The 25,343-nt window shown below is 40.3% G+C and overlaps 1 protein-coding gene across 2 annotated transcripts in view; it reads left to right on the top strand.

Moving 5' to 3' along the window:
- Nucleotides 1–10,609, top strand: part of mtss1 (MTSS I-BAR domain containing 1) — a 38,531-nt gene extending 27,922 nt beyond the window's left edge. The window contains exons 8-14 of one of the 2 annotated variants that reach the window (XM_053637674.1): nt 826–933; nt 1,088–1,185; nt 1,333–1,423; nt 3,080–3,190; nt 3,379–3,535; nt 9,290–9,570; nt 9,790–10,609. In XM_053637674.1, the coding sequence (XP_053493649.1) occupies nt 826–933; nt 1,088–1,185; nt 1,333–1,423; nt 3,080–3,190; nt 3,379–3,535; nt 9,290–9,570; nt 9,790–10,545 (1,602 nt within the window). In that variant the 3' untranslated portion in view covers nt 10,546–10,609. Of the gene's footprint in view, nt 1–825; nt 934–1,087; nt 1,186–1,332; nt 1,424–3,079; nt 3,191–3,378; nt 3,536–9,286; nt 9,571–9,789 lie in introns of both variants that reach the window. The other variant, XM_053637673.1, reaches the window with a different exon arrangement.
- The last annotated feature ends 14,734 nt before the right edge of the window (nt 10,610–25,343 follow it).

The raw sequence follows: 25,343 nt of genomic DNA, 5'->3' as shown, positions 1-25,343 counted from the left end.
TCTCTCTAACACCGCATCCGTAGGAAGCGTACGTGCACCCACTGCTACTAGCCCAGTTCACGCGGATACAGACAGCAGTGTATCCGAAGGTGAAACGCCATCTCTTCTTCACCAGCAATCCGCAGAAAAAACATCAAAGAGGCGCAAATATGATGTGAAATTTATTTCTTTGGGCTTTACACACGCTGACAGTGAAGAAAATCCCCAGCCACAGTGTGTATGTGCAAACGTACTCTTTCGTAACTGCATGAAACCAGCATTTCTGTACAGACATTTAGAAACCAGGAATGCTACTTACTTTTTGCTACATAAACCTCGAGAGTTTTTTGAAAGACTTTTAAGACAACTCAGGAGTAATAAGACCCTTATAACAGTGTAGGAAACCCTAAATAGGAAGGGTCTGGAAGCATCCTACGTGGAGAGTTGCAGAGTGAATAAGACGGGCAAACCCCATACTATTGTGGAGGACTTCATTCTTCCTGCTGCGGCTGATAGAGCTGCTGTAATGCTTGGGGAAAAGGCCAAAAAAAACCCACCAGAGGATGCCCTCGTCAGACAACACAGTTTGAGAGGGGGCACGCAAAGGGATATTAAATGCCGGAGGGGCGTACATACACCACTGTAAAAATGTTAGGAACCACTGCCATAAGGGTACATTTTAGGATTTTATTGTTTGTTTTTTGTGTTTTTTTTTGTGCTACTCTGTCATTAATTCTTTGATTTTTATTATTTATTTATTCATTATTAATTAATTAATTAATTTTTTACTATTGGTCTTCCAGTATATGTTGCTTGTGATTTTTTTTATTGTGTTTCTTTTTTCAGGATGAGGAGATTAGTATGCTCGGTGAAGTAACACATCTACAGTCGATTCTTGAAGACCTTTGTCACCTGACAGTAGATCCCAGTGCTTTACCACCTGCTAGTGAACAGGTAATACCTCAACTTTCACAGACACGGCACCTACTGAGTTTGTGCAGATACAGGTCAGTATACAGATACTGTAACTCTCTCTCTCTCTCTCTCTCTCTCTCTCTCTCTCTCTCTCTCTCTCGTTCTATACCCCTCTCCCCTTTTCTCCCTACAGGTTATTCTTGACCTGAAACGTTCTGAATACACCTACGCATTCCAGACTCCACCTGCATCTCCAAGCAACACAATGTCACGCAAAAGCAGCATTAGCAGGTGTCTCTGTACTTGTTTGTTTTTATTTAGTTATTTTGTTTGGGGAACACTTTTACTTGGTTTTGATGCAAATAATGTACATTTGGAGACAATGAATGCTAACAGTAATTATCTTTGCCCTTCCTCTGAATATGTGCCTCTTTCTAGCAACTATGCCTCAGTGCATCACGTGCCCTCTCTGGACTCTATCTCCACTGTTATGGATGGCATGCATTTGCAAGTCCAAGAAGCAGGGCAGGTAGTGCTGAGTGTACACACATGCATACAAACAGAAACATTTGCATAGCTTTCAGATGGTATCAAAAGACAGTTTTATTTCAATGGCAAAGTATCTAATGGACCCAACATCTGTCTGTTGTGCTAATCTAGGTACGGAGCACTGCTACACTTTGACCTCATGGATTTGTTTTCCTTTGTTCTCTCTTGCTTTTGCTCTCCATCATTTGCACTTTCTCCCTCTCTTACTCATGCTCTCTCTCCTCGCTCAGGCCACTTTTGTACAATGCCTAGTTACAAGAATAATGGAAACACCAAATTAGAGTAGTGAAGAATGTGTATGGATATACGCTGTCATTTGAATATGGAAATTGCTTTATCTGCCTTGATAACTATAACTTGCTCCAGCAAGTTATAGTTAAAGTTGCATCATCTTTAAGAAACTCGTCTGCTTGTGGCTGTCTCCGAACAGTAGCCTTTTGGCTGAAAACAGCTCTATTGTTAGCACTGGAAGCGTCCAAATTCTCTAGTAAACCCATCACGTACGCAATTTCTACATGCGATGTTTGACTGAAACCTAATACTGCATGTAACCCTAATTTTTTCAGTATGTTATTGATGTGTCAGCTGATTTTTAATTGTGAATAATTAATAATAATTAAGTAAATATGTGCCATTTGTATGGTTGAGTGGTTCTCCCTCATTATACCACACTCTCCACCAGTGAGCTTGACTTGACGTTGCCTTGCCTCTATTTCCCACACATGTCCACCAGGTAGGACCTCACCTCAACACTTTGGCTCAGTCCCATGTCTAACTGTCTAGCCAACCAGTTGTTCAGCACTGTTAGTATGCTGTTCCTAGTTAGCCAGATTGCTAACACACTAGGGCTGCAGCTTACGATTATTTTCGTAATTGATTAATTGGCCGAATCTATTTTTAAACTTGAGACTATTTTTAGATCTATTTAAACTGAACCTCTTAAGCAACACCAGTTTCTTAATAGGTCGATGCAAATGGTAGAGGTTTTTTTTTCTATGCCATGTTCCGTATTCGGTATGCACGGATATCCAAAAATCTGCCAGTGTCTTCTCTGTGAACCTCCGTGTACAATCGTTTTAAAATAAAAGTTTTCCTGCGACCCCCAGGTTCAAGGCAACCCCGACTATGAGGACTCGTATGGCTTCTTAGATCAACGCTGACATCCGCTATATAAATCCGCTATACAAAAACGCTCGATCGCCGTTTAAAAAAAATCATTTTAAATAGGCACTTGACAGAAAGAAGGAAAGTATAACGTATAATATATTGTTGTCAGAATTGCAGTGCAGCATGTTGAACACATTTTCCTCCTATCCTAGTGGTTAAGCGAATATCTGTTCATTAACTCTTACCAGTAGCTGAATAATTAAACTGGGAAAGAGGTACATCCCTTGTTGCTGTATGTTTTCTCTTAACTTGGTGCACTATGTGGCTGTGGCTAAGTGTATCTTGCAGTTGTTTGGAACAGTGCATAATGTTACATGTCTACAAGATGCAATGACAACATAAACGGTGGTGTAGTGTAATACCATTCGGTCTGACTTTGCAACATGTTCAGGGATTAGCTACCATTTACATTGGTGCTGCTGTTTCTGCCATCTTATGAGATTGTCTTTTGTCTGTTCATGTGTTAAAGGAGCAGAGCCACAATGTTCCTGGCAGAGAGAATGGCACCTCTGTGCCTCGTCCACATCAAGTTTACAGTGGTTATGGGGAAAGAGCTAGAGCCCAGTCCACATCAGGAAAGGTACACATGTAGGCAGGCCACTAACCAACTAGTGTTGAATCAGCGCAAGGATTTGTAGTAGCTGAATCCAGTAGCTGATAAGCTAGACATTGTTTTCTATGTTTTAGAATAGGACCGATAGCTTTGTATTAGTTATGTATCATGATTCATCAATTGATGCTTTGAGTGTCCGTCTCTCCTATATATAGCCGAAGACAGCCAGAGAGGAACTAGCTCTGACATTAGCGGGTGCACTCAACTCAGAGACCCCTCACGCTAGCCGTGAGTCTCTGCACTGCTCCAGTGGATATAGTACCCAGACAACAACACCATCCTGTTCTGAAGATACAATACCCTTACATCATGGTGAGAACACACACACACACACACACACACACACAGCCTCTCATATATACACACACACCTGATTACTGCAGGTTTCCACAGAATATAGGATCTAATGGAGGTTTTATTTTTTCTCAAATTCCATTTTTACATTTACAGTTGAGGCCAAAAGTTTATATACACCTAGACTAGTGGTTCCTAAATTTTTTACAGTGGCGTACACCCCCCCCCCCCCCCCCCCCCCCCGACATTTAATATCCCTTTGCGTGCCCCCTCTCAAACTGTGTTGTCTGACGAGGGCATCCTCTGGTGGGTTTTTTTTGGCCTTTTCCCCAAGCGTTACAGCAGCTCTATCAGCCGCAGCAGGAAGAATGAAGTCCTCCACAATAGTATGGGGTTTGCCCGTCTTATTCACTCTGCAACTCTCCATGTAGGATGCTTCCAGACCCTTCCTATTTAGGGTTTCCTACACTGTTACTACTCCTGAGTTGTCTTAAATGTCTATCAAAAAACTCTCGAGGTTTATGTAGCAAAAAGTAAGTAGCATTCCTTGTTTCTAAATGTCTGTACAGAAATGCTGGTTTCATGCAGGTATGAAAGAGTACGTTTGCACATACACACACTGTGGCTGGGGATTTTCTTCACTGTCAGCGTGTGTAAAGCCCAAAGAAATATATTTCTCATCGTATTTGCGCCTCTTTGATGTTTTTTCTGCGGATTGCTGGTGAGGAAGAGATGGCGTTTCACCTTCGGATACACTGCTGTCTGTATCCGCGTGAACTGGGCTAGTAGCAGTGGGTGCACGTACGCTTCCTACGGATGCGGTGTTAGAGAGACCTGGGCCACTGCTGTCAGAGGACTGTGGATCAGCGGGGCTTGCTGTGGTTGCGGGCCGAAAGCTTTGTACTTCTCCATTTTAATGTTACGAGCTATTACTTCATCATATATCCGTGTGCTGGTGATAAATGACCTGCGGTAAGATGCACACTGACACGTGACTGTGAGTGGATGCAGTTTTGACCGCGAAAGACAGGATAATTTGACCGCGAAAGACATTATAATTTGATTGGATGTCATGTATTTGACCTTTAGAACATTGTAATTTTGCTGTTTGTACACTGGAGGGGGCAGAAGTTTATTTTTTGGCCGTGGGGAAAACATTAATTAGAATTTTAATGTTATTTAGTGAGGCGGAATTAAATGAACAGTAAATCAGCATTTTGCGCCCGTACCCCCTCCGTCACCTCGCGTACCCCAGGGGTACCGTACCCCAGTTTGGGAACCACTGACCTAGACTAAAGATATTCAATTTCAGTCTTTCACAGCTCCACATATTTCATGTGAGTAAAGCATTTTTTGCCACGTCAATTAGGGCATCTATGTTGCTCACATCGGCAAAATGTAAAACAGTTGATTAGAGACGGATTTAATTCTGCTTTAATTCACTATATCAGAATGTGAGTGGTTCAAAGGTTTACATACAAGATCACAAAAGTTTACAAGTTCACCGTCTCTTTAATCAATCTGGAAGATTAAACCGGACTTCTAATGTCTGGTTCCTCCTTAAGAGCAATTTCTTCCTTGACAAAGCGACTGAATGTACCACCAGCATCTGTACAACAATTGTATACAAATATAAAAATCTTGGGATCACACAGACACTGCATCATTTAGGAAAGAGGCACAAATTAACTCACAGGAATGAACATACTCTGGACTGAAAGGTTCAGCTGAAGCCCAAGATTACAACAAAGGAACTGGTGAATGAGTTGGAGGCGTGAGGTACCAAAGTAGGAACGTCCACCATTAAGAGAGTCCTACACTGCCATGGCCTTAAAGGCCATCATGCAAAGATGAAGAACCTACTAGAACACTGGCATAAAAAGCCCAATTGATATACAAATCAGCACTATGTATTGGGGGAAAAGTGTGAAGCTTTTAATGTGTGACCTGTGAAGCTTGGAGTGGCAACATTGTGTTGTCTGGGAGTTTTGCTGGAAAAGGGACTGTTGCACTTCAGAAAATAGATGGCACCATGATAAAGGAGGATTGCCTAGAAATATTGAAGCAACACCTCAAGACATCAGCCAGAATGTTAAAACTTGGCTGCAACTGTGTCTTCCAGCAGGACCGTTATCCTAAGCATACCTCCAAATTTGTCTCTGACGGTCCACCTGAATCCCATAGAAAAGCTGTGGACTGAACTGAAAATGTGCGTCTCACCAAGGAGGTCCACAACCTGACTGAGGGAAAAATCTGGCACAATCAAGTATTGTGAAAAGCTTGTGAAGGCTGCCTTCATCTCATGGAAATAAAGTAGATACACCTTACTTAACACAAAAATGTATGGTCATATGAAATGTGTGGAGTTGACGTTTTTTTTCCAAAATCTGTAGGGCCCTTAGAACTTGTGTTCCACGTGTCTTTCACTATGAAATAGTGTCTCGGCTCAGAAGCAGCATATTATGTGATTATTTGCCGGTTTATGCTGTGTGGTTGTTTCATGTTTTTTATAATCTATGCTTATCTAGATTTGATGATGTCTTACCCAATATCCTGATTTATAACTGAACAATGACATCACTTTTACTGTGGAGATCAATCTGAATTGTGAAATTATGGTCTAATCTATGGCAAAGATCAGTAGCAGGTCATGCACATCAAACTGCTGCCTGTATGCAAACCAGGAGTCTTTAGTATACACGTTAAAAACACTGCATTGTTCTTTCACAGCAATAAGGAAAGAACCTCCTCTATAGTGGTGCTTGAAAGTTTGTTAACCCCTTAGAATTTTCTATATATTTGCATAAATATGACCTAAAATAACAGTCCTGCATCCTAAAAGTAGACAAAGAGAACCCAGTTAAACAAATGAGACAAAAATATTATACTTGATCAATTATTTATTGCGTTAAATGATCCAATATTACATATCTGTGAGTGACAAAAGTATGTGAACCTGTAGGATTATCCGTTTAATTTGAAGGTGAAATTACAGTCGGGTGTTTCCAGTCAATGGGATGATAATCAGGTGTGAGTGAGCGCCCTGTTTTATTTAAAGAACAGGGATCTATCAGAGTCTGATCTTCACAACATGTGTTTGTGGAAGTTTATCATGGCGTAAACAAATGAGATTTTTGAGGACCTCAGAAAAAGAGTTCTTGAAGCTCATGAGGCTGGAAAAGGTTACAAAACCATATCTAAAGTGTTTGGACTCCACCGGTGCACAGTCAGACACATATCAGGAAATTTAAGACTGTTGTTACCCTTCCCAGGAATGGTCGACCAACAAAGATCACTCCAAGAGCAGGACGTGTAATAGTCCATGAGGTCACAAAAGAAACCAGGGTAACTTCTAAGCAACTAAAGTCCTCTCTCACATTGGCTACCATCAGGAGAACACTGAACAACAATGGTGTGCATGGCAGCGGTGCAAGGAGAAAGCCACTGCTCTCCAAAAAGAATGTTGCTGCCTGTCTGCAGTTTGCCAAAGATCACGTGGACAAGCCAGAATGCTATTGCAAAAGTGTTTTGTGGATAGATGAGACCAAAATAGGAAATTAAATGAGAAGTGTTATGTTTAGAGAAAGGAAAACCCTGCATTCCAGATAAGAACCTTATCCCATCTGTGAAACATGGTGATGGTAGTATCATGGTTTGGGCCTGTTTTGCTGCATCTGGGCCAGGACAACTTGCCATCGTTAATGGAACCATGAATTCAAGTCAAGTGGGTTTTTATTGTCATTCCTCTATACAGACGTGGCCTTTAAGAATGCACGGTTTTTCACGCGATTCGTCACTGGTGGTCACGCAGCACCCTGCATTCACGCTTCGTAGAATTTAAATTCATTTGTTGTGCTTCACCCAATAACCACCAGGTGGTGCATGGAACGACATACTGTAGCTGAACACATAGTACACAAAAAAAATGGACTGTGTGGTCGGTAAGATTTAAGAAAAAAATAGTACATATGGTTTATATAAAAATTACATTTATCATCAACAACATTTATCATAAAACAAATTTAAATAAGTTTCTAATTACAAAACTGAATTATACAAAGTAAGCTTGATCGCATCACGTAGTACAGGTACAATAACAATAGTGTTTAAATTAACGTAGCTAAGACGTCTGTTTTGGAATAGCTCAGCGGTAATGTTCTTGGTGTTGTATGCCGGCAACCAAGGTCCGAGCCTCAGCTCAGGTGAGTGTTTATTTACTGAGCGTTTTTTTTTTTCAGTGTAGGAAGTCGATTCGTGTGTGCATGGGTAAATATGAATGTCCTTCCTCGGCGTTCAATGAATTCCATTTTCTCCTTTCTGGTCGATGGAAACTTTTGTTCTTTTCTTAGATTTAAAGCTTCACTATTGGAAAAAACTGGTTTAAATTAGGGTCGTAGCCTGTACGCTGACTCATCGTTGTTGCTGATGAGGCCCACAACTGTAGTGTCATCAGCATACTTGATGTGATTAGAACTGAACATTGCAGCACAGTCATGACTCAGCAGGGTAAACAGCAGTGGACTGAGCACACAGTGCTGTGGGTGGGGTGGGGTGATCAGTGTGGTGGTGTTGGAAGTGGAGTTGCCAATACTTACAGACTGGGGTCTCCTGGTCAGAAAGTCCAGGATGCAGTTGCAGAGGGAGGTGTTTAAACCCAGCAGGCTCAGCTGTCTGGATTATACCAGTGAATTCTGAAGGAAGATGTGAGGATATCTATCTGTGAACTGAATCTCAAGTGAAAGTGGGTCATGCAGTAAGAGAATCCTAAGATCCTAAGCACACGAGTCGTTCTACCAAAGAACGGTTAAAGAAGGATAAAGTTAAGGTTTTGAAATGGCCAAGTAAAAATCCTGACCTTATTTCAGCAGAAATGCTGTGGAAGGACCTGAAGCAACAGTTCATGTCTGAAACCCACCAACATCCCATAGTTGAAGCTGTTCTGGACTGAAGAATGGGCTAAAATGTGCAGGCCTGATCAACAGTTACTGGAAACTTTTAGTTGCAGTTATTTCTGCACAAGGGGGGCCCACCAGATACTGAAAGCAAAGGTTCACTTACTTTTTCCACTCGCAGAGATGTAATATTAGATCATTTTCCCCAAAAAGTAAATGTAAATTTTAAATGTAAAAAAGTACATTTTTGTCTCATTTATTTAATTGGGTTCTCTTTGTCTACTTTTAGGACTTGTGGTATGAAAATCCGGTGCAGAAATGTAGAAAATTGTAGACTGTAGAAATCTTTATGCAGAAATGTAGAAAATTCTAAAGGGTTCACAAACTTTCAAGCACCACTGTATATGGTAGGTCTCTGACTAATATTGTACAGACTAAATTCTATTCAAATATTTCATTTTGGTCGTGTGTGTGTTTGCAAACATGAATATGTTTCTTACTCATCAGTCAACAAGTGCAATAAGAAGCACACAAAAGATGTAATATCTTATCCAATATTCAGACTTAAACATTTCATATCTGATTGAGGTTCTCAGGGAATACATCAGTTCTTGATCAGTTTGTACTAGTGTTTTTAGACTAATTCCATTGAACATCCCAGAAAACTCCACTATCGTACAGAGAAGCCTTCACCTGGTCACATTAAACTGTGCCAACATCATTTTCCACACAAAAACACAACATCTCATAAACCACCTTAAGTCTATAATAATACTGAACTTGTCCTTTCCTGATGCTTGTTTTCCTTTATTCCTCCTTTTCTTATCTATTCTGTTCTCCTTTTCGGTTTGCCTTTGTCTTTCTACTTCATTCTCAGAAGACTATGATTATATCTCTCTCCACGGAGGCGATGACGCACCCAGTCCATCTGATTTTGACAAATCCTGCACGATTCCACGTAACAGTGAGCTGAGCCTGAACTACCGTAAACTGTTCCAGAGCAAGAGACCAGCATCCACCGTGAGCCTTCTGACTGAGCCTGAGTCACTACTGCTACATCAACCCCACACAGCCACGATCCGGCGTAAACCATCCAGCAAAGCCAACCTCCGTCGTTGCACCATCAGCGGAGGAGTGCCCATCCCCATCTCCACACCACAGGTAATCCCTAAATACTAACAATTTAATATTCTAAGGATCCACGCTTGCTGAACCTTATCATCCTTAGTTTGCAAGTCCCGTGATAGTATACCGTTCTGCTTTTGTAGTTTTTAATTGTTTGTTCTGTCTTTTTTTTATGTAACTTGTATAATGTTTTTAAAAATTCTGAAAATTATATACATGTCCAATACGTCAATGGACATGGACCTCTCTTCATAGGTGCCACTGAAGCCATCTACATCCTCAGCAGGTATGGCTTCAGGCCATAGTGGCAGCAAGGAGGCAGTGGGTCCACAAGTGCCCCCTCAAGCTGCTCGGCACACCAGCTCCGATTTGGCACATGCTAAACACACACTCTGCACCTCCAACCGGAATATTAGTACAATGCCAACCCCATACTATTCGATGTTCCCTCGGCAGCCACCAGTATGCATTACAGAGCAGATCTACCAAACTAGCAAGCAACAGCAAAGGCACTTCCAACACCACAATGACAATCATCAACAGAACAACCAAAAACAACGGCAATATCAGCAAGAGTACAACACACAGGAGCACCCGGTGCCGTCTCAACAACAGTACAGTCAAGCACAACAGGAGGCGAAATATCAACATTACATCCAAGCACAAAAAGAGCACCCACATCTACATCACTACAAGCAACAGAATCCGCAACAGGTACAGCACATACCTGCTCAGCATCCTCAGTTTCCCCAACAACAGCATCTAATCCAGCAGCAAAATCAACAAAAACAGCAGCAGTGCAAACTACCTCAACAGAATACTGCACTACACTGCTGGTCAGCTGCTCCAGCTGCAGACACTGCAAATCATTCAGATGACACAAATGAACCCAATCAGATGCCAAGTGGTGGCAGTGATATGCTAAGCATGATCCGCCGGGGGGTGAAACTCAGACGCACATTCACTAACGATCGCTCAGCACCTCTCATCACTACTGACCATCTCAAGTGAAGATCATTCTTTGAGCTATAAGCTAGTACCTTTTTTTATTTTTGTTTTTTTATTTTATTTTTTAAATTTATATATATATATATATATATATATATATATATATATATATATATATATATATATATATATATATATATATATATATATAAAATATAGCTTCCCGTCAGGGTTAGACTGTCTGCTTTTCTACAAAAAAAAATTACTTTTCAGTTACGTAAATATAATTCTGACTTTGTGGCACTGTTGTGTCCATATGAATGTCAGCATTCATATGCTCAATTTTATTATATTCGTATTGTCGGATAAAAAAAAAAACAACAGACACAAGTCTGTGTCTATTTAGAAAAATATACATATTTTAGGCTGGATTTGTTTGATTTTATTAGTTTGTGTACTATGTAGAGATTTAACTGAAGAACTGACCGCTCCACTGCCTTTATCTTCCTGAAGTCTGGATTAATTAGGTGAACGAGTGGAGTACAAATATGTTGATAAAGTCATGTCTGGAGAACGTGGCCATTCTTTCATGTCTTGTAATTAATCACTGTGGCTATATATTCAATCTGCTAGATGTTGAAATTATTTGGAAATGTGTGACTCCTGTTCGCCAAAGCTTTGAAAAACCCCCCTGAGGATTTTTAGAGCAGGGATACAATGTGGCAACAAACATTTTGTTGAAATTTTCATTTTAGTAATTGCTACTTGCTTGTTAGGTGTAACCCAGAATAGGAACTAAGAATAGATACTGAATTCTGGATTTTCTCTCAACTTTTTATTTAAATAATTGTTCCTGATTTGTTTCTGTAATTTTTCCGAAATGCTTTCTTTCACTTTTCCTGTTTTATTTTTTAAAACACCATTCAGGATATTGTTATGAAGTGTTCCAGAATTAGTGACTATAAATTGTACACTGCCGGCTGTTAGAAGTGATTTTTGTCTTTGAGCAATACTGTACATGTCTACATATTCTAAAAACAGTCATTATTTGTAACCGTGTAGCTTTTTGAAGCTGACGTGACTGTTCTAATGCCTTGTTTTTCCACTTGGTGAAATTTGCATCTTATATACTTCTGAAATGGAGGAGAAAAGAAATGAGTGAGAGAAGCTTGCGGTTTTCAGTAGCTCAAGCCCCTCACTTCCCTTTATGGCACACATCTTGGAATCTGAGAGGTTGCAGTTTCCAAAAGCATTTGAGAGGTTTAGACAATGCTATATTATGCTGAATGGATCTTTTATCTTAAATAGTTACCTATCTAGTTGTGTTTTCCTTTCATTTGTCCTTGGCATTTGAGATGAAAGCTGTGCCATTTATTGTAAAGAAATGTTTTATGTAGTTTGAACTTTATCATTTAAAGTGATTGCTTTTTAAAAAAAATCTCTATCTCAATGCTTTTCTCTAAGAAATAGCTTAAAGAAAGAAGACTTGTTTTTTTTCTGGTTGGACTGGTTGCATGGTATCATTTTATAATTCTGCTTGTTTAGGTGTCCTGTGTAATAGAGAAAGCTGATGCTGGTCATGGGCTTTCGGACAGCAAGCACTTCGCCTTTGTTTTAACCTTAAATCATCAGCCAATTTTTTGTTACTCTAAAGACTTGCATTAATGGGAACATCTTGCATATGCTGTAAAACATTTTAGGTGGTTAAAACGAGAAACGAAAGTTCACCTGCTGCCTTAAAAACATGAGTAAACTCAACTTGAAGATAAGCTTTGTTTCAACTCAAAAAGTCAGCTTTTACTGGTCAAGACGATGGGTTACTTTTAAGTCTCATTTTTGAAAACTTATAAACATGAATTGAATGTCCAAAACTTGTCGTGCCAATTGGAGTTAAAGAGAAGTTCATGTGACTCAACGGGGATATCGTGTTTTACAGTGTGGAGTTAAAGCTGCAGAAGAATCCTATCCAAAGAGCAGTTACCTAGACGCCTCAACCGTATTTGCATAAACTAACAGATCACACCTTAAACAGTACATCAATTGTGTTTCGGAGGAACTGTATAGTTTTGCTTGATACTGTATACAAACACCGAGCAGAATTATTGTAACAATAGACAGATATGCCATGCTTTAATGCCTGCTTTAGTATGGTGGGCATTTTTTGTGTGAGGCACAAAGGTACCTATCCTTTTATTACATCTACCTAGAGGTTCTTTTTCATTTAGTTTTCTTTGCCCAAAGGACACGGGTAAATTATTTAAATGGTTCAGTTTGCACATGTAACACGTTCATTATAACTTGAACTACAAGTTGAAATTCAATAATTCATATCCATCCAAGTTCTATCAAATTTTTGATATGGGTTGATGTTTACTGGCCCTTTTTTTTTTGTTTGTTTGTTTGTTCATACATTTAATCTTGTTCTACAGAACTTAATAATAGTCGTACCTTGGGAAGTTTAATTAATTCTTGGTACCGCTTTGACCCCCTGCAACTTTCTTCTTGTTAATCACATAATTGAAAATCACACTTGTATCCGTCACGGATTAAATTATGTTACATTATTTTTCTCAACGAATTATGCCTTGCACACCATCTGAGCAGGAGGACGCGTTCGCCGTAAATGAATTTACTTCTAGAGTTCATAAGCATCCCAGTGTGTGTGTGTGTGTGTGTGTCATAGTACAGTACATTTTGCTGCAGTATATGAAAAGACTCCCGTGAATGCAGATCATAATTTTTGGAAACGGGATATCGGGTGACTCGAACCTTTTATCTTGCACAATATGGCCCAACATCGGCGGTCCAGGGTCTTCATATTTCTCTTAAATTAGTGAAAAATTGTACCCTAATGGTGGCTATAATTACCTACGATCTAGGCACAGTCACAGCCTTAAAAAGTAGGTTGTCGTGCTGTGTTGCGTTTCCTGTATTCCGGCTAGCATGACCGTCTTATTAGTAACACTGTATTGTTATCGTTACTTAGTAAGTGAATAAAGAAATTAAGATGGAGGACGTGATCAACCGCGGATCTTCATGTCTCGTAGATTTGTGATGACACCCAGTATATTACAGGCATTTTCAGATTATTATAATCAAAGTAATGCAGTTAATATTTTGTGTCTGCTAAAGCGTGGTGATTTCATACGATGGAACGAATTCTATAGAAGAGGCATTTAGTGTAGTGTGGCAATAAACTATACAATTATGGTATTTTTGTCTGATTCAGTTAATTTTTGACGTGAGATTGACATGCCTACTTTAAAAAAAAAAATGTTTGAAAATTTACGTAGCCCTATATTAGCATCCGCTAATAATGTTTTCTCTCATTTGTTTAAATGGGTTCTCTTAGTCTACTTTTAGAACATTCTAAAGTATTCACAAACTTTCAAGCACCACTGTACCTCCGCTAGCATCATCAGGTCCTTTGTCCCTTCCCATTCTAATCTGACCGTAAGCCCACTGTTAAAACATGCAGTCTTATTAAAATGACGCTCGTTTTTAAGGGAGCCTAACTCTCGTCATTCATACACTTCTTTCATTCCTCCTCTCGATCATTTTCTCTAATCTCTCCTCCCGTCCTTTCTGTATGCAACCTTAAGGTTGTTTGTTCTCTCTTATTTCATTTATACAGTCTAGTCCTGGTAATAAAAAAAAAAAAAAGAAGTATTTATCTACTTTGTCATCATATAACTCCTCCTGAACACCCATGGTTGTGCATACAGTATATACAGTTTTATTCAGTTATATTGTATAATAAAATGATGCCTGGGGAACCTATCCCTGCTCTCTTGACACTCTGACTACCTGGGTGTAAGCTGGGGCCTTAATATTCAGTATACTGCACTGCTATTGCACAGTTATAACTGTGCTAGTCCTACATGCTTACACAAGATCCACGGAAGCTGTAGCCAAACTACACACCTAAAATCTATAACAAAATAAATGAATCTGATATGTGCAGATGGTGCCCTCCACTAATATTAACCAACGGTGCCAATATTAGTGCACATGTGTGTATATGTATATGTGTGTACATGCACACATAATGTGCCCTCCACTCATTTTGGCACCCTTGGTAAATATGAGCAAAGAAGGCTGTGAATAAATTGTCTTTAAAAGTTAAAGATTAAAAATTCACAAAAATACTCTGCTCTCAGGAATATCAAAACTATTGCACACAACACGGGTCATCTTTGTTAAATATAGGTGTGCAACAATTATTGGCACCCCGTTGAATTCATATGAGAAAAATACATTTGAAGTATATTCCTTTTGATTTTTTTTTTTATTTGTACACCTGGGTGACTAGGAACAGGAAATTGTTCAATCATGACTTCCTGTTTCACGGGACTGTAAATATTAAGTAACACAAAGGCCAAATTCCCCTTAGTCATTCATAACAATGGGTAAGACCGAGGAATGTAGCTGTGATGTGCGGCAAAAGGTTGTTGAGCTTCACACAATGGGACGTGTCTATAAGAAAATAGCACAAGCATTGAACATGTCCATTTCCACCATCAGGGCAATAATTAAGAAGTTCCAGTCAACTGGAAATGTTATGAATCGACCTGGAATTGGACGAGTGTCTATATCGTCTCAACGCACTGTGAAGAGGACGGTTCGAGTGGATAAAACATCTCCATGGATCACAGCCGGGTCGGTTGTGTCTCAGGTGGTAGAGCGGGTTGTCCACTAATCGTAGGGTTGGCGGTTCGATTCCCGGCCCACGTGACTCCACATGCTGAAGTGTCCTTGGGCAAGACACTGAACCCCAAGTTGCTCCCGATGGCAAGTTAGCGCCTTGCATGGCAGCTCTGCTACCATTGGTGTGTGAGTGTGTGTGTGTGAATGGATGAATGAGACACAGTGTAAAGTGCTTTGGATAAAAGCGCTATATAAGTGCAGACCATTTACCATTTAGCTGGAGAATTGCAGAAGTTAGTTGCGTCTCGGGGTCAGATAGTCTCCAAAACTACAATCCGAAGTCACCTACACCAGTGTGAGTTGTTTGGAAGGGTTTCAGGAAAAAAGCCTCGACTCGCATCCAAAATTGATGAGAATCTGGGGGATGTGCTGGAAAAGGTATTAAAGTTTAGGTAGGGTGGCTGTTTTACTCAGATTAACATAGCTGGCAAGGGATAGATGTGCAGAGGCCTACCTAGACATGTCTGGTATGCTTTTCTCCAGTAGTGGTGAAATATTTCTTCAAAAAGATCTTTGAATGACTTGGTGAAAAACACTCATAGGTATCTAAATCCCTCCGATATCTTACAAATAAACCGTGGCTTCGGAAGTGCTCTTGTAGGTGAGTTAACAAAAAACAAATTCATAACCTGAAAGTTGACCGAACTGTTCTAGAACTTCTAATATAGGGGGAGAAGTGCTGGGATATAAAGAGAGTTTATTCATTAGGCCTGTGTCATTCCTTCAAATCATTCTTGACTGCGAGGTTAGGGTTAGGCTCTATAGCTTAATTAAAAAGCGAAGGGGAGAGGGGGCAGCTATTAAGTGTTTAAAAATCAATCTAACAGTGCACACCTGGGCAGCATCAGTCACATGTACCAATATTTCTGATCACTTGAAAAATGGGTGGGTTCAAACAAAAGGTGCCATGTTCCAAGTTGTTTGACATACAGTGGTGTTTGAAACTTTGTGAACCCTTTAAAAATGTTTACATTTCTGCATAAATATGAACTAAAACAACATCGGATTTTCCTTTTAGAAGTCCTAAAAGTAGGTAAAGAGAACCCAATTAAACAAATGAGATAAAAATATTATACTTGGATATTTATTTATTAAGGAAAATGATCTAATATTATATATCTGTGAGTGGCAAAAGTATGTGCACCTTTGCTTTCAGTATCTGGTGTGACCCTCTTGTGCAGCAATAACTGCATCTAAACATTTCCGTTATTGTAAATGTTGATCAGTCCTGCACATCGGCTTGGAGGAATCTGAGCTTGTTCCTCAGTACAGAACAGCTTCAACTCTGGGATGTTGGTGGGTTTCCTCACATGAACTGCTTGCTTCAGGTTCTTCCACAACATTTCTATTGGATTAAGGTCAGGACTTTGACTTGACCATTCCAAAACATTAACTTTATTCTTCTTTAACCGTTCTTTGGTAGAACAATGTGTGTGCTTAGAGTCGTTGACTTTCGCTTGAGATTCCGTTCATGGACAGATATTCTGACATTTTTCTTTTCACTAGTATAATTCAGAATTCATTGTTCCATCAATGATAGTAAGCTGTCCTGGCCCAGATGCACCAAAACAAGCCCAAACCATGATATTATCACCACCATATTTCACAGATTAGATGAGGTCCTTATCCTGGAATGCAGTATTTTTCTTTCTCCAAACATAACGCTTCTCATTTAAACCAGAGAGTTCTATTTTGGTTTCATCCCTCTATAAAACATTTTTTCAATATCCTTCTGGCTTGTCCACATGATCATTAGCAAGCTGAGGACAGGCAGCAATGTTCTTTTTGGAGAGAAGTGGCTTTCTCCTTGCAACCCTGCCATGCACACCACTGTTGTTCAGTGTTCTCCTGATGGTGGACTCATGAACATTAACATTAGCCAATGTGAGAGAGGCCTTTAGTTACTTAGACGTTACCCTGGGTTCCTTTGTGACCACACAGACGTCTTGCTCTTAGAGTGCTCTTTGTTGGTCGTTCACTCCTTGGGAGGGTAACAATGGCCTTGAATTTCCTGATGATCATCAACAACTCTTTTTTTGAGGTCCTCAGAAATCTCCTTTGTTTACGCCATGATAAACTTCCACAAACACATATTGTGAAGATCGGACTTTGATAGATCCCTGTTCTTTAAATAAAACAGGGCGCTCACTCACACCTGGTTATCATCCCATTGACTGAAAACACCCGACTGTAATTTCACCTTCAAATTAAACAGATAATCCTACAGGTTCACATACTTTTGTCACTCACAGATATGTAATATTGGATCATTTTCCTCAATAAATAAATTACCAAGTATAATATTTTTGTCTCATTTGTTTAACTGGGTTCTCTTTGTCTGTTTTTAGGACCTGTGTGAAAATCTGATGTTTTAGGTCATATTTATGCGGATATATAGAAAATTCTGCTTGAAACTTTCAAGCACCACTGTGTATGGATGTAAATATCAGGAAATGAAAACTAAAATTCTGATCTATCGTCTCTCATTCACCTTTTGATCACTAACCCAAATGTCTTCAGTGTATAGCCACCAAAAATAATAATAATAATAATAATAATAATGGAGAGCACTACATCTAGATTTGTGATAATGCGTATTTTTAAAACTGCTTTAAAAAATAAAATATAAAATTTCTTTTGGGTGTCAAATACCAAATCCGACTGTAGATGAGTAGCTGCAGAGTCATCTGTACTCAGTCATTACACCATCTACAATAATTCAAATAAGTATTTTAATAAGAATAATTTATTATGCATTTGTGTCGTGATTTCAAAAGTACTCATCACTGTTTCTTTACTTGTATTGACCATTATAAACTCCTCTATACCGCTTATCCTACAGGGTCACAGGGAACCTGGAGCCTATCCCAGGGAGCATAGGGGCGCAATGGGGGGTTTTATGAGCAATAAAGTCATTTAAACATAATTAAACATTAAAATTTCTTCTGTTTTTGTGTATATCTCATACTAAATTGTTTCAGAAACAAAATCTAATGTAAAACAAAGGGAACCTGAGTAAACACAAAATACAGTTTATAAATGATGGTATTTATTGAAGCAAAAAGTTATCTAATATCAAAGGGGCCTGTGTGAAAATGTATTTGCCCCCACAGTTACTAATAACTGCATTCATAATGGGGTTCAGCTGGACTAGACGCAACCAGACCTGATTACTGCAAACCCTGTTCAATCACATCGACACTTTAATAGAACTTTCTCAACAGCATGAAGTTGGTTAAAAGTTCTGACCCAGTAACACCTTATGCCAAAGTGGAAAGGATATTGTTATATTGTATTGATATTGATAGTGGTGATTGAAATACATCAGTCTGGGAAGGGTTACAAAGCTATTTCAAAGGCTCTGGGACTCCAAAGAGTAAATCTCAAAATGGAAAAATTTGTCACAGTAGTGAACCTTCCCAGAAGTAGCTATCCTTCCAAAATTCCTCCAAGTGCACAGTAACTACTCATGCAGCAAGTCAGAAAAGAGCCAAGGACCTACAGGCCTGTCTTACATCAATAAAGGTCACTTTTCATGACCCCACTATCAGAAAGACACTGGGCAAAAATGACATCCATGGAAGCGTGGTGATGTGAAAAGCACGGAAAACCAATGCAGAAGAACATTTGTCTGAAGTTTGCCAACTTGATGATCCTCAAACCTTTTGGGAGAATGTTCTGTGGACTGATGAGTTGAAAGTGGAACTGTTTGGAAGACAGGGGTCCTGTTACATCTGGAGTAAATCAAACACAGACTTCCACAAAAATCATAACTACAGTCAAGCATGGTGGAGGAAGTGTGATGGTGTGGGGATGCTTTGCTGCTTCAGGGCCTGGGCAACTTGCAATAATTGAGGGAAACATGAATTCTGCTCTCTACCAGAAAATCCTAAAGGAGAATGTCCAGTCTTCAGTCCATAAGTTGAATCTCAAGAGCAACTAGATTATACAGAAAAACAATGATCCAAAGCATAGGAGTAAGTCCACCTCTGAATGGCTCAAAAAAAAGCTAAATTAAAGTTTAGGAGTGGCCTAGTTAGAGTCCTGGCTTAAACAGGTAGTTCCTGCTTGAAAACCCTCTGATGTGCTGAACTAAAGCGGTTCTGCAAAGAAGACTGGGACAAAATTCCACCACAGCGCTGTGAGAGACTGATCTCCGGTTATCAGGACATATGCTACATATGCTTGAGTTGTATTCTGCAAATGTTTGAGTTCCTTTGGGTATATGTCTGTAAATTTAAATGGAGTAGTATAAATCTTGTAAAATCTCGTCTAGTGTAAATCAAAATTTGAAATTTGTATGGTCAAAAGCTGATCCAGAATAAGAACTCATACTCTGGGAGAATGGGCGCACGGTGGCTTAGTGGTTAGCACGTTTGCCTCACACCTCCAGGGTCCGGGGTTCGAGTCCCTGTGTGTTCTCCCCGCCCTGTGGGGGTTTCCTCCGGGTACTCCGGTTTCCTCCCCCAGTCCAAAGACATGCATGGTAGGCTGATTGGCGTGTCTAAAGTGTCCGTAGTGTATGAATGGGTGTGTGAGTGTGTATGTGATTGTGCCCTGTGATGGATTGGCACCTTGTCCAGGGTGTACCCTGCCTTGTGCCCGATGCTCCCTGGCATTGGCTCCAGGCTCCCCCGAGACCCTGAAAAGGAGTAAGCAGTAGAAGATGGATGGATGGACTCTGGGAGAATGAATGAGTCCAGTAGAAATACAACACACACACCTCACTGTTGACCTTTTGTTCTCTAAATTGGTGGACCGTGTGAGGGCAGTGAAAGCACACGAAGCCACCAGCCAATGGCAGAGCATTCCATAAAGGGGTGTGCTTCTGACAAAGGGAGGGCCTGTTCCTGACAGAAATGGAATGGTGCCAGGGGCACATTCTTCAGAGAATCTCCTTCACTGGAACAGAGTGTGAGAGAATCATGAAATTTCTTAAAAATAAAACATTCACAGTGTAGATAGATAGACAGACAGACAGACTGAAGGGATGCTCTCATTTTTTGTATATTTATATTTCATTTACTTCCAGTGCATATATCCACTTCATATTTTCACACATAACCTCATGAACAAAAGTACACTATGTGGCCAAAACTATGTGGATACCTGACATCATGACCATATGTGTGCCTTTCCCAAACTTGCCACAAAGTTGGAAGTTGGTCTTTGTATGCTGTAGAATTATAATTTCCCTTCACTGGAACTACATGGCCCAAACATGTTCCAGTATGACAATGCCCCCATGCACAAAGTGAGGTCCATGAAGACATGGTTTGCTAAGGTTGGACTGGGAGAACCTGAGTGGCCTGCACAGAGCCCTGACCTCAACCCCACTGAACACCTTTTGGATGAACTGGAATGCCGACTGCACCCCGAGCCTTCTCGCCCAACATCATTGCCTAACCTCACTCATGCTGGTGTGGCTGAAAGGTCAAATCCCCACAGCCAAAATCTAGTGGAAAGCCTTCTCATGGGCAACATTATTAAACAACACTTTAATGGAAAATGCTACAGAGACATAGCAGAGACCTTAAACATACCTGTCTGTACAGCTGGTTCAATAATATGCAGACTAATTATAAGGGAGATAAGAGAAGAGAGCAGTCACTTGAAAAGAGTTGCAGAATGACTATAAGCAGTTAGAGAACAATAAGCAGTTAACTGCACTGCAATCATCTCTGTTCCTACGCCCCACTCAAAACTTCTCTGCTAAAAAAAAGCACATGCACTCACATCTAATTTAGGAACACCTGTACATTCATGCAGTTATCCATCCATCCATCCATCCATCCATCTTCTATACCGCTTATCCTTTTCAGGGTCACGGGGAAACCTGGAGCCTATCCCAGGGAGCATCGGGCACAAGGCAGGGTACACGCTGGACAGGGTGCCAGTCCATCACAGGGCATTCATGCAGTTATCTAATCAGCTAATCATGTGGCAGAAGTGCAATGCAAAAAAAATCAAGGGCTGGTTCAACTGGCTGCTGTCTGTTTGCTGCATTCATCTGTAGATCTTCAACAGAACCATGTATTTTTACTCTTTTTTTTTTTTTTTTTTGAGCAGAGCCTACCTCTCATCTCCTCCCCACACCGAAGGTTTTTCCCTTTGTATATTGCACATTCCCCACCAAGCATTCAACAAGTGTGTTTGTGGCTAATGTGGCTAGAATCGTCACGTGGTATTTCCCTCAAAATACCATATACTGCCGAGCCATCTAATTTAGCTGTATTTCTGCTAATTTGTGTCTCTTTGTTTAGACTTCTTGTGGTTACAACAAACTGTCATCCAGTGGTATTGCCCTTAATACTGCCTCTCACGTGAGCTGATATCCCACAAAGACAATCTCCAAGACCGTAACTGTGCATAAAAAAGACACATCCCTGTTTTCAGCAAACTCAAACCCACATGATAAACTCATGTGCGGCTGTCTGAAATGTGTGTAACTCTGTAGTTAAAGTCAATGTGTGCAATACTCCTTACTACTCTGTTAAAAATCTACCTAAATTAGTTAAAATAATGTTCATTTTTTTGTCAATTTAACTAAAACCAGAGGCATGTTTCACGGAGCTGGTTTCGGTGGCTACCCAGGTAAATTTGAGTTTCGTTTGCACAAACGTTTTTAGCGGGTTCCATCACCATGGTAACTTACACTCCATGGTTAACCTGCTCCAGAGCGGGTTTTATTCTCGGTAAGAGAACTTGGACCAATCAGCTGGGAGCAAAGTGAGATAAACCTGACACATCAAGGTTAACCCTTTAATGTTTGTGTTGGTTTTTCCACATGACCATCTGTATGAAAGATATAGATTTTCGGCAGATGATATAGTTTATCTATACCGGCTAGTTGAGCCGCACATTAAAAATGTGACAGGCCGAAACTACACCCTTACTGTACCGCAAAATGGACGTATTGCTCGTATTGCTTTGCGGTTCTTTGCAAGTGGTACATTTCATGCGGTGGCATTATTCTTGTCCTAAAAATTTTTATTAATGTTTCATTCAAAAATGGACATTTATATGAAATAAAATTACATTAAATATGTGTCACAGATTCAGCCAGCAGACCATCAACACCAGGTCCTTCAGCTATACCTACCTGTTCACAATCACCTGAGTACTAACCTGCCATACCTGTCTCACCCTAATCAGGAACCATTCATAGGCACACCGCTTTCACGTACCTGTTGTCCGGTTTCGTCAGTCTCTACGTGAGTAGCAACCTACCGGACTCCCTTCATGGTTTCCGTGCTGCTCATGCACCATCCACCTCCTTCGTTTCAGCCATCTCCACGCTTCATTCCACAACAGAGGAAAAGACTCTTCAGTTAAATCTGTCCGTCCCTATTGAACTGTTTGTGCCATTCCCACGCCGGGGGATGGCTTCTAAGGAATAGTCTATGCTATATACGTGCCTGCTCGCTTAGCACAAATATCTCTTCCATTCTGTGAAAAAAGTATTCCTGCTCAGTTGATCTTCGTGTCTCCTCTTCTGTTTGTGACAGTATGTTGGGGTTATAGCGTTTTAATTCATATATTCTCATTGTGAGCCTATAAGCCTGTAAGCCTGTAAGCTTTTAAACTAGTAAACCCAATCAGGAATTTTCCCGAGCTTTGGCAGCCGCAGTGCTGTTGCTTTTTGTGGTTAGTGTAGGTTTAAATGCCTCATATTTCCACATCATAATTTCTTGGTCTTCAGCCGAAGTATGTACACCTGCTTTTTTCCATGTTGAACACTACTGGCTGTTTGCTGCAAATGTCTGGCTTTTACATGCGCACACACGCACACGCTGAGTAAACCTTGATTCAGGGTTAAAACCTGGGTTGATAGCACTCAGCATTCAACACAATCATCCCCCAGCAACTGGTTAAGAAACTCCTCCACCTCCTCCTCCTGGGCCTTGACACCTCTCTCTGTAATTGGATTCTCGACTTTCTGACAGAGAGCCCACTGGCAGTACGCATCGGCAGCAGAACATCAGGCACCATCATGCTGAGCACGGGTGCCACCCAGGGCTGCATACTCAGCCCACTGCTGTTCACAGTGCCGTTCTGCCAAGTCTGAAGCCAATTATATCATCAAGTTTGCTGACAACATGACAGTGGTGGGCCTTATCAGCGAAAATTATGAAACAACATACAGAGAGGAAGTGGAGCAACTGGTGAGATGGTGCTGTGAAAACAACCTGTCTCTTAATGTAGAAAAAACAAAAGAGATGGTTGTAGATTGTAGGATGATGCCGACTGACTACTGCTTATCAATGGCTCCACGGTGGAGAGGATTAGGAGCACCAAGTTTCTCTGATGACCTCACCTGGTCTCTCAACACCAACTCTACAGTCAGGAAGGCACAACAACGTCTCCACTTCCTGCGGAGACTGAAGAGAGCCAGACTACCACCGCTATATCAATTATTTTTGTTTCCCTGACTCCTGTACTTTTAGTTTGTAGTATAATATATTATCCATTGTTGCATTCCACGACAGTTGCACTTATCTGCTTAAAAATCTAAATTCATGCAAATATGTTTATTTGTAAGTCACTTTGGATAAAAGCGTCTGCTAAATGAATAAATGTAAATATTTACGTCCGGGCATTTAATATTAGCAATATTAGCAGTGGTTTTTGCCTCGCCAGTTTTCCATGGATGACATTTTTTGCCCAGTGTCTTTTTGATAGTGGAGTAATGAACAGGCCTGTAGGTCATTTGATGTTGTCCTTGGCTCTTTTGTGACTTGCTGGAATAGTTGCTGTGCTCTTGGAGGAATTTTGGAAGGTCAGCCACTTCTGGGAAGGTTCACTGTGCCGAGTTTTTCCATTTGGAGATGGACCGTGGTCCTTTGGAGAACCAGAGTCTTTGAAATAGCATTGTAACCAGAGTTGGGTGTAACGTGTTACTGTAATCTAATTACTTTTTCTGATAACTCAATAATGTAATGCACTACATTTTAAATGTATGTAACTTGATTACAGTTACTGATGTCAATAAAATTACGTTACTTGTGTTACAGATTTAGTGTTAATAAAACAATAAGTAAAATGCATTTTTTAAATAACTTCCTTTTACTTAATTCTGATAAAACAGAAATACTTTTATTAGGCCCACGTGTAGCTAGAAATAATCTTTCTGATCTCACAGTAACTCTGGATGTTCTTTCTGTTTCATCATGTGCAGCAGTAAAAGACCTTGGAGTGATTATTGACTCCAGTCTATCATTTGATGCTCATGTAGATAATATTACTAGGATAGTCTTCTTTCATCTCAGAAATATTTCTAAGATAAGAAATATATTGTCACTACATGATGCAGAAATATTAGTTCATGCTTTCGTCACCTCTAGACTAGATTACTGTAATGCCTTACTGTCTGGATGTTCCAGTAGGAATATAAATAAGCTCCAGTTAGTCCAGAATGCAGCTGCTAGAGTCCTAACTAGAACCAGAAGATACGACCACATCACCCCGATCTTATCCACACTGCACTGGCTCCCAGTGAAATCTCGCATTAACTATAAAATACTATTATTAACCTATAAAGCAATAAACGGTCTCACGCCACAATATCTAAGCGACCTTTTGGTTTTCTATGATCCGCCACGCCTACTTAGATCAAAAGATGCAGGCTATTTGACGGTACCTCGAATAGTGAAGGCTACAGCAGGGGGGAGAGCTTTCGCTTATAGAGCCCCACAGTTATGGAACAGTCTTCCAATTAGTGTTCGGGACTCAGACACAGTCTCAGTGTTTAAGTCTAGGCTTAAAACGTATTTGTTTACTCAAGCCTACCCTGACTAGATTCTGTTCTACTACTTTGCAGTCATAATAATCTTTTCTCTCCCTCTCTTCTTTCGCCGAGCCCCACACAAATTTATGGAGACACTAGAGATCGTGATCCTCTCTGCCTCTGGATGGAGCTCAAATCTTCTCTAATTCCAGACTGCTGGGACTACGGCTGCTCCTAAGGCCATTCAGACTTCATATAAATCCATAATGAACTTTTTCACACTAACTGTTGTTACCCAGATGAGGATGGGTTCCCTTCTGAGTCGGGTTCCTCTCAAGGTTTCTTCCTCTTAAAACATCTTAGGGACTTTTTCCTTGCCACCGTCGCCACTCAGTGGCTTGCTCAGTTGGGATAAATTCTCACCTTT

This window comes from Ictalurus furcatus, chromosome 12 (assembly GCF_023375685.1).
Source record: "Ictalurus furcatus strain D&B chromosome 12, Billie_1.0, whole genome shotgun sequence".
In the NCBI taxonomy this organism is placed as follows: Eukaryota; Metazoa; Chordata; class Actinopteri; order Siluriformes; family Ictaluridae; genus Ictalurus; species Ictalurus furcatus.
Note: the sequence above shows the minus strand (reverse complement) of the source record. Positions and strands in the feature narration are given on the sequence as shown.